This window comes from Micromys minutus, assembly GCF_963924665.1.
Source record: "Micromys minutus genome assembly, chromosome: 25".
NCBI lineage: Eukaryota > Metazoa > Chordata > Mammalia > Rodentia > Muridae > Micromys > Micromys minutus.
The window spans coordinates 5,658,965-5,668,487 of NC_137960.1; the positions used below are offsets into that span (position 1 = coordinate 5,658,965).

At 48.9% G+C, this 9,523-nt stretch overlaps 1 protein-coding gene across 1 annotated transcript in view; it reads left to right on the forward strand.

Annotated features, from left to right (window-relative positions):
• The window catches only part of TBC1D22B (TBC1 domain family member 22B), a 44,801-nt gene extending 41,232 nt beyond the window's left edge, over positions 1 to 3,569 (forward strand). The window contains exon 13 of the mRNA XM_080937611.1: positions 1,680 to 3,569. Within this exon, the coding sequence (XP_080793737.1) occupies positions 1,680 to 1,808 (129 nt within the window). The 3' untranslated portion in view covers positions 1,809 to 3,569. The remainder of the gene's footprint in view (positions 1 to 1,679) is intronic.
• Positions 3,570 to 9,523: the final 5,954 nt, after the last annotated feature.

The following is a 9,523-nucleotide window of genomic DNA, read 5'->3' on the forward strand; positions in this document are numbered from 1 at the left end:
CAAGGTTTTTTTTTTTTTTAAGGTTTTTTTTTTTTTTTTTTTTTTTGGTTTATTTTTATGTACGTGTCTTGCTGGCACGCATGTATGTGTGCCTAGTGCCTTTTATGTCCAGAACAGGGTCAGATGCCCTGGAGCTCTGATTACAGATGGTGAGCCACTGTGTGTGCTGGGAATCAGACCAGGACCCTTTACAAGAGCAGCCAGTGCTCCCTCCTGTGACCTTCTGTCTCATTGCTTTCTCCCGTTCCTCACTGGTGGCCGCAGTTCCTTCTCCACCAGGTCCCCTTTCCTTGGAGATGGTTGGGTTCCAGCATGCACCTGAGCCTGGCCCTGTTCTGCAGCCTTGGCCCCCAGCATTCTTCTCTAAAAGGCCATGGCGGCTTCCCCTAGTGCTTGTCCTACAGACAGGCTCAGTCCAGGGTTATGTCACCTGATTCCCTCCGCAGTACTCTACTTGAGGAACCGCTTTGTGCCAAGCTGGCAGTGTATCTTCCGTCTCCCTGGCTAAGCACACCTGACTTGTTACCAGCACCTCTGCCCCTTGGCCATGGTCATTCGGTTTCTTCATCTTTGTATGAAGACCGTTTTCCACTTTGTGCATTGCTGTTAAGCCTTGGTGGGATGGGGCGCCTTGGTGGGATGGGGAGCCGGGAGAGGCAGAAAGCTGCAGTTCCAGTGTCTGCCACCAGGTGGCAGAGCGACTCCTCACAGCTAATTCTCTTTTCCTGAGAAGAGGGAAAAGGAGGGAGCCCTTGACTAGGGATAGAGTTTATTCAGAAGTGTCTAGAATGCTTCTACTAGAGCTAGGGTTAGAGGTCGCAATGGCTCCGTTACAGAGATAGTGCCCTTCTCCTGAGCCTGGCAACTCCTGTTGGTTGGTTGGTTGGTTTGGTTACAAGTTACGTAAAAGCATGGAATCATCATAGAAATACTAGAATTTTCCAGTAAGAGGAGGTGTGGAAGAGGGCCGGTGAGAGGGTTCAGTGGGTATGTGTGTGAGTGTCTTGTCTACATGTATGTCTCTGCACCACATGTGTGCCTGGAACCTGTTGGAGGCCAGAAGAGGGTATTGGATCCCAGGAACTAGAGTTCTAAGTCCCTGTGTGGGTACTAGCAATCGAACCCAGAACGGCAAGGGTCTCTGAGCATGTCTCTAGCCCACCTTGTCCCGTGAGGCAGGCTCTTCCACGGAAAAATGGGGTTCACCATTGTAGGGAGGCTGGCTGTCCAGCAAGGCCCGGGAATCCTCCTGTCTCCACCTCCTGCAGTACTGGGGTCAGACCCAGGGACTTCTGCTCCTGACTGGCTCTTTACCAGCTGAGCCCTCCCCCAGCCCTAGGCCGAATCTTTTTATAATGAAATAAGAACAAATATTCCAGTTCTGAATAACCAAAATGAATGAATGAAATAAAAACAAAACAACAAAATGCAGCTGAGCAGCAGACACAGGGAAAAGACGAGGGAGTGCTGCCAGAGCCGTCCTGCATAGCCGGCCGGAAGCAAAGAGGCACGTGTTAGTGTGTGCGAGAATCTGGGAGGGTTTTCAGAGTCCTGAACTAAACAAGGGACTCGGGGCTGCATGACTTTCAGGAGGCAGAAGGCTGGACTTCCTGGCCCAGGACGAGGTACCCCTCTAGCCACAGACTGCAAAGAAATGAAAGGCCTTCCTTGCCTTGCAGGGCCTCCTCATGCTGCTGCAGAACCTGCCCACAATCCACTGGGGCAACGAGGAGATCGGGCTGCTGCTGGCTGAGGCCTACAGACTCAAGTACATGTTTGCAGACGCCCCCAACCACTACCGCCGATAGGTGCTGGTCCCCTGGGGACCCAGACTGCCCCCATCTCTGATGGCAATTTCATCACTGTGGCTACCGTGCAAGCCGTGGACCCTGGCCAGGAACCACTCCTGCTGTACAAAGCTCGCCCCCGCCACAGCCACCACCATCGCCACCCAGGTCTTAACTTCCCAGCATCCGTCTCTGTGTCTCTGGATGTGTGTCTGGGACCACTGTCAGTATTCTGTGCCGTGTGGATGGGCCCCGGCTCCGGGAGAGGAGGTGAAAATTGTTTTTCCCTGGAAGACACTGGACAAGAGAAGGGGAGGCCTTGGGTCTGCCCCCATTGTCCATATATACACCTGCTGGCTCCCCCCAGGAGCCCCTGGTGATGTTTTCTTTTACTTTCTTTTTTTAAACAAGGAAAACACACAATTTCTAATTTGCCGGAGGCATAGGACATTAGGCTCTATGCTCTTCTGTGACTCAGTTCCATCTGGTCACTGGTCAGAGACACTTAGTTTTCACAACCCTCCCTACCCTGCCTTTCTTCCCCTTATTTCCCCTCCTCCTCCTGTCCCAGCTGAGCCAGTGACACAGTGAGTGAGCCCTTCCTTCTCAGGCAGAGGAGACGCCATGTTCATCACCCTGAGGCGAGGCCTGCACTCAAGGGCTGGGAAGTACGTTTGTCCTTTTCCTTGTAGATTATCTATTTCCTGTGTGCATGTGTGTGGTCGTGTTTGAGTGTGTATGTGTGTGCATGAGTTTGTATGTATGTTCGAGTGTGTGTGTGTGTGTGTGTGTGTGTGTGTGTGTGTGTACATGCGTGTGTGGGTGTGTACAAGCCCATCAGCATTTTGTCACATGTCTGACTTTGTGTCCAGACTATCCCATGAGAACCGGTTGGGAAGGACCCCAGGGACCAAGCATCTAATGGTCCCTTGAAAGGGACCAGGGCAGGGGAGGGAGAAAGAAGGTTGTTTTGTTCAGTTTTAACCACCTCTTCGAACCATTTTTCCAGGGTGAAGCACTCCAAGATATTATGTATAAATTGTGTTATTATGTATATGGGTAAAGGTGTACAAATCTATGTCCTCTTTGTAGCAGATATGATTTTATATTTATAGCGTGCATTGACATGTGAAATCGAGCTAGGTCATCAGCACAGATGAAGTTACTTAAGGGAGGGGCCTGGGGCAGGGTGGAGGTGGCTGGAGGGTGTGTCTTCACCTTCCCTCCCTTTCCTTCCTTCCCACCCCTCCGCAGGCCTCTGTGCAAGACCTGCTCTGTCCTTCCCTGTTCTGTCGCCCAGATCCCCTTTCCTCGCTCCCTCCCCACCCCAGGAAGGACTCAGAGGCACAAGGCCTCTCCCTCAGGTTTTGCAGCCCCAGCCTTTGTCTTCTCAGTGTAAGTCAGCACTGTGGTCAGGACAGAGCCGGCTGAAAAGTCAGTGCCAAGAGAAGGGGTCCCTGTGTGTCCCCAAGACCGAGAGCTCTTCCTGGAAAGTGGCATTAAGTGTCCCTACTACGACCACCATCACTCCCGCAGCTCAGGAGATGGAGGATCCATGTTAGAGTTTTGGTGTTTGGTAGTGGAGAAGGGAGGATGGAGGCCAGTAACCATCGTCCCTTTGGGGTGTCAGGCAGTGTTCACTTCCTGTGCCACTCACCTCAGACCACACCTCACCCCTGTGAGTTAGCTCCTTCAGCCAAGCTGTTTCTCAGGCGTTCTTCCCATCCCTCTCCGTCACAGAGGACCCTCCCTCCAACAGACTGAGCAAAGATAGAGACTTGTGTTCCCAAGTGGTGGTTTTATTTTTTTAGTTCTATGTTTGTATGGGAAATGTGGGTAAGTGAATGGACTGTAAATAAATGGTGTTTCCTCCTCCACCATGAGCTTTCCGTCTCCTGAGTTCCCAGAGCCTACAAGGCTTTTGGTTCCTGGTTTGGTTTGGTTTGGTTTGCTGGTACTTGTAAGTATGGGGACGGGGTGTCAAGAGTTAAGAGCGCCTACTGTACTTCCCAGCACCCGCATCGGCTGATTTATACCTGCCTGTAACTCCAGCCCCAAGACATCTGATGCTCTCATCTGACTTCTGCAAGCACTGTACTCATGTGGCATATATTCATAGACGGACAGACACACACCCACAATTACATAAAATCTTCAGAAAGAAACAAGTCAAGCCTTGTATAGGACAGCAGAATTCCCAGGGCTCATGAGCAAAGGCTGAGTCCCCTGCGTCCTCAGCTGCTGTTTGGCAGAGCTCCTGTTCACACATGGCCACACCAAGACAAAGCATCTCTTGGATTATCTCTCAGGTCCAACGGAGGTCAGAGGGTGAGCTTGGCTAGAGGAAAGGCATGACACGTGAAAGCAATGAGCCTTCAGCCACCTGAACCACCACATCCCAAAGACCTGCAAAGCTAATCAGTCAGACCTGGTTAGTCCCTGGATGGGAACATGGGGGAGGGGGTTGTAAAACCTTCATTGCCTGGTTCTGAATGAAAGGCAGGGTCTTTTGTAACCCAGCCTAGCCCCAGACCCACTAAGTAGCTGAGGATAGATGGAAATCTCTGATCCTCCTCAGCCCTCCAAAGGCTGAGGTTACAGGCATCATTGTTCATAGAGGAAACTAACCAGAGCCAACAGCCACAGGGTCAGGAAGCATGCAGGCTTTTTCCTGGTTTGTCTGGTTCGTGTCTGCAGCCACCACAGAGAGTGAAGGTGTGTGGGGGGGGCTGACATTCCCAACATTGACCACGGGCAACCTGTCTTCAGTAGGACCTTTTGGTGATTGCTCAGTTTTTAATTATTTCTTTTAATTAAAAACATTTTTTACTCATTTTTATGTGTGTGTCTATGTGTCTGCCATACATGTAAGTGCCCTCTGAGGCCAAAAAAGGGTATCCGATCCCCTGGAGCTGAAATTACTGGCACCTGTGAGCTGTCCCATATGGTGTTGGGAAGCGGACTTGGGTTCAGCTGAGGAGGAGCGATAAGCATCCTTCATCCCTGAGCCACCACCCCAGCTGTGTTGCTTTGTTCTCGGGAACTTTGACGGGGAAGTAGCTCAGAAGAATTTCTTGGCCTGTGCTTTCATCAAGACTGGAATTATGTCTCTACTCCAGAACTCCCGCCTAGGCTCAACTTAAGAGTGCTTCTTGCTGTCATTAGGAGCTGAGCCGTGTGTTAGGGAAAGGGACCAGAATGAGAAACATTTCCTGTTCCTTCATGCAGCATCCCCAGGTTGGTACTTTAGTGCCTGTGGCACTCTGTTTTGGGGTCCATAGGAAGAAGTACTCCTCCATCTTCATGGTCTAGATGGTAGGTAGTTGGGGCTGAGGGATGACTCAGTTAAGAGTGCTTGTTTGTCTTGGACCAGCACCCACATTGTGAAGCTCATAACTGGCAGTAATTCCAGCTGCAGGGGGTCCACCCCCTCTTCTGGTTAGTCTCCCTTAGCACTGCACACATGTGGTGCGCAAGACAGAAAAATGGTAGCTAACACCTTTTTCAAGCAACAGTATGGGTTAAAGAGGGAGAAATAAGAAAGAAGCATACCAGAGGTCCCGAGTTCAATTCCCAGCAACCACATGAGGGCTCACAACCATCTATAATGGGATCCTAGTGCCCTCTTGTGGTGTGTCTGAAGACAGCAACAGTGTACTCACATACAGGAAAGAAAGAAAGAAAGAAAGAAAGAAAGAAAAAAAAGAAAGAAAGAAAGAAAGAAAGAAGCATACCAGTTGTATCTTAAGGAAGATTCAAGAAAGCTGCAGGACAGTATTTACTCCCTACAGCTCATGAAGAAAAATGGAGCCTATAATAGCTCACACCAAGTTACAGGGAAGTTGGAGGATTAGCCTTCTAGAGGCAGCTGAGCTAATGGGTTGGTTTCAGTGGAGGACAGGGAAAAGAAATAAAGCAAGGATATTAGGTTGGATTCAGTAGGAATGTTTGTGTTGGGCAGTGGTGGTGCACACCTTGGGTCTCTGACTTCTACCTGCCTGGTCTAGTTCCAGGATGGCCACAGCCTCATAGGGAATCCCTGTCTCTGTCTTGAAAAACAAAACAAAGCCAACAAACAGAAAACCCAAACAAAAAAAAATACATGTTTACAAATAGACTTTATCTGAACCACACGATAATTTAACATCAAGATTCAGTTGACCACAAAATTAAATTTAGAGTAACTTTTATTATAAACCATGGGCATTTTCTCTGCTTGATGTAGTTTAGCCAAGTGATCCAGAGACTAGTGTGTATTCAAAACTCTAGTTTTCATTTATGGAGAGAATGAAATATCTTTTAACTCTGACTAGAAAATTGGTTGGAAGCAGGCACAGGGGATATGAGTGCTTCCTGCGCTTGCAGAAGGCCAGGACTCAGTTCCCAGCGCCCACGTGGCAGCTCACAGCTGCTTGCAGTTTTAGCTCCAGAGGATCTGGCATCTTTTTAGGTCTCCGAGAGCGCCTCTAATGTAACAGTCCCTTGTAGGCCTCAGGTATTGGGATAGCAGCAGCCAGTGTCATGCCCCAGACTCTGGGACCCTTGGTCTTAAAGGCTGAAGGCTCTGGAACCTGCCAAGGTTTGCAGGTTGTCTGCCCTGAGCCTGTATCAGCCCTCTGCTCTTTTTGCCTTTCCTTTCTTTCACTCTTGGGCAGGAGTTTCAAGGCCTCTCTCCAGCCTGTCTTTTCTTGAGACAGCCATAACTGTAACTCAGCCACTCTTCCTTCCTCCCTCCCTTCCTTCCTTCCTCTCCCTTCCTCCCTCCCTCCCTTCCTCCCTTCCTTCTTTCCTTCCTTCCTCCCTTTCTCCCTTCCCACTCCCCTCTCCTCCCTTCCCCCTCCCCTCCCCTTCCCTCTCCTCCCTTCCCCCTCCCCTCCCCTTCCCTCTCCTCCCTTCCCCCTCCCCTCCCCTTCCCTCTCCTCTCTTCCCTCCCCTCCCCTCCCCTTCCCTTCCATTATCTTCCCCCTTCCTTTCTCTTCACTTCTATTATCTTTCCTTTCTTCCTTATCTCTAGCCCCCACCTCAGTACAGGGGATCAAACCTAAGGTTTTGCATGTACTGTGTAAACAACTTAGGACCCCTCATTGCCACTGATACATTGCCATTGATAACTGCATCACCTGCAAAATAACCAGCCTCAAGCTCACACTGAAGGAGAGGGAGACAAGGCCATCATTCCCAACTTCGGGTTCCCACTGCCCCCCACCCCCCAGTAAAATCCAAGGAGCAATACATATTTGAACTTGAAGCCGAGCCTTGACAAGCTGGTGGATGTTTCAGCCGGGCACCAGTCAGAAAAGGAATAAGGTAGTTATATACACAACTGAGTTTGCTCTGAAAAATACCCATGCTAATTATGATTACAGATGCCTCCAGAATGGAAGATACTTGATGATTCATTATAAGTACTTACAAAGTGAGTGCAATATCAGAAATATTACACAGTTTTGTTTACGTAAAACAGCATTTAGTACACAAGTTGTGTCAGAAGCAGATTCCACACCCTGTGCGCGTGCACACACACAACACCTCTGGTTTTCTAAGGCATTTTCTCCCCAAGGCTCAGTTGGTAGAATGCGTACTTGCCATGGTTGTTGAGCCCCGGCGCTGTATAAACCAGAGATGGTGGTGCGCACCTGTAAATCTAGCACTTAGAGGAGGAGGGGCCGATGTTCAAGGCAATTCTCAGCTACCTATGGAAATGGAAGGCAAGCCTGAGTTACAGGAGACTCTCATCTTGGTCTATGAGAAAGTCTGTCAATAAATAAGATGAAACCAAAGGCTTCCTTCGCTTCGCCAGAGAAGCATTGATCCTCACCCCAGAGTAAGAGAGCTGGAGACTCAGGGTAGACAGAGCGATTCGTTTAGTAGGTGACTGCACGGTGTCAGCACAGAGTAAGGAGTGCTTAGGAGGAACAGCTCACAGACCGTGGGGAGCCCCTCCTCCCCTTTCCTTGTGGCTGAGCAATCGGGACAGTCACTCTTTTGAGCTATCTAGGGCAGGCTTGCTTTCTATCACTTACACTTCTCTTTTTCTCAGCAGGAGTTGTGAGTGCATTCCTCCCTGTGTACCACCTCTCCTGTTCATTTTCAAACTGGTGGGAAACATGACCCTGTGGGCGAACTTGGCTGTTAGTAATCTTCCACTCATTCCACCATTCCAGTTTGGGTGGAAAGGGGGTGTCTAGCTTAGCAGAGTTTAGGTAGAGGAATAGCTACGATAGCCGGCATAGCAGGGGGTCGAGTGTTTCCTATTGGAGTGTAGCTGGCCCTAGGTGGCAGGGGGCACCTTTGAAAGGCACTGTCAGATTGGATTTCTTATATTTCAGCCTGAATCTTTTGAGGGTGAATTTGGGGGCAGGGTGCAGAGGAGTGTAGAATAAAGGAGTCAGATAAAAGGTAGATCCAACTAGAATGTAGAGCCCTCAGTCCTAGCTCCCTGCTCTCACCAGACACACGTAGGTTGGCTCATCCTGGGGGAGGGAGGAGGACCTCACCCTGAAGTCACCCTCCAGTATCCACAAACCTCAGGTGTCTGGCTGCGTCCTCCCTCACCATAGCTCTAGGATAGGTAAATGCCGGCTTCTCTTATAAAGCTGGTCCGAGAGAACAGAGAAGAGAACAGAGAAGGCAGGACTCAGACACACACATCAAGACTCCTTTTCTTCTTCTTTTTTTTTTTTTGCCCGGCTCGGTCTTTCAAGATGTAATGAAAAAGCCTCTGTCTCACCTTCCCTGAACCCCTGCTCACAAAGGGAACTGTTTGGTTTAGGTTTTTCAAAGACATGTCTTGGTTGGACATGGCTTGTAGATAAAAGTCTAAAGCTAAAGGAATCTCTTTATAATATTACTGGCTTAATGAGAGAAAAAACTTGTTTTTATGTCCCTTGTATAACAGCGAGGGTAGAAATGTCATAGATGAGGCCTTGGGGTATGTGGCTCAGTGGCTAAGTCTTGGCTAGAATGCACAAGACTCTGGGTTCATCCTCAGCACCAATGATGATGATGATGGTGATAATAATATGGAACAAATAAAAGTGAAGATACGGCATAGAGGTAGGGGTTGGCTACTGAAGAAGCTGAGACTACAGTGTCCTACAGTAGCCAACAATGATTAGGTACTTATCAAAGACCAGCAATATGACAAGAATTTATCCTCCAAACAGCTCCATAAGTGAGGGCTGTCGTTAGCATTGTTCTTTGTAGTGACAATTTTTGGGGGTTTGGTTTCTTAAAAAAAAAAAAAAAAACAGAAATATGATAATATGTTTTTGTTTTAGTTCCAGGTATGGGATGTGGGGCTGCTTCAAACTGTCCACAGCAGCTGACTGTGATTCACCTCCTGCTCCAGCAGGGGGTATGATTTTTGCCAGTGGCAGAGAATGTCTGTGCTTGTGTGACATTTGACATTCTGGGGACTTTTCAGAGGGTAGAGAGGCAGGGTGGGTTGTTGGTTGGTTGCTGTTGGTCTTGGTTTGTTAAGTAGTTTTTCGAAAAGAAGAAGAAAGAGAGGAGAGAGGGAGAGAGGAAGGGAGGGAGGGGGAGGGGAAGAGAGGAGAGGAGAGAGAAGGAAGAAATTATCTATTTTGATGGCAAAGATCAAACTTCCTCAAGGAACTCAATGCCCCTAATCAACAGGAAGTGTCTAACAATAGCACCACCCCCTTCCTGTCTCTCTTTCTCTCTTATCCAGTGTTAGGGAGTTGAAAGGGTGGAAGAAAGAAGAACCCACAAAA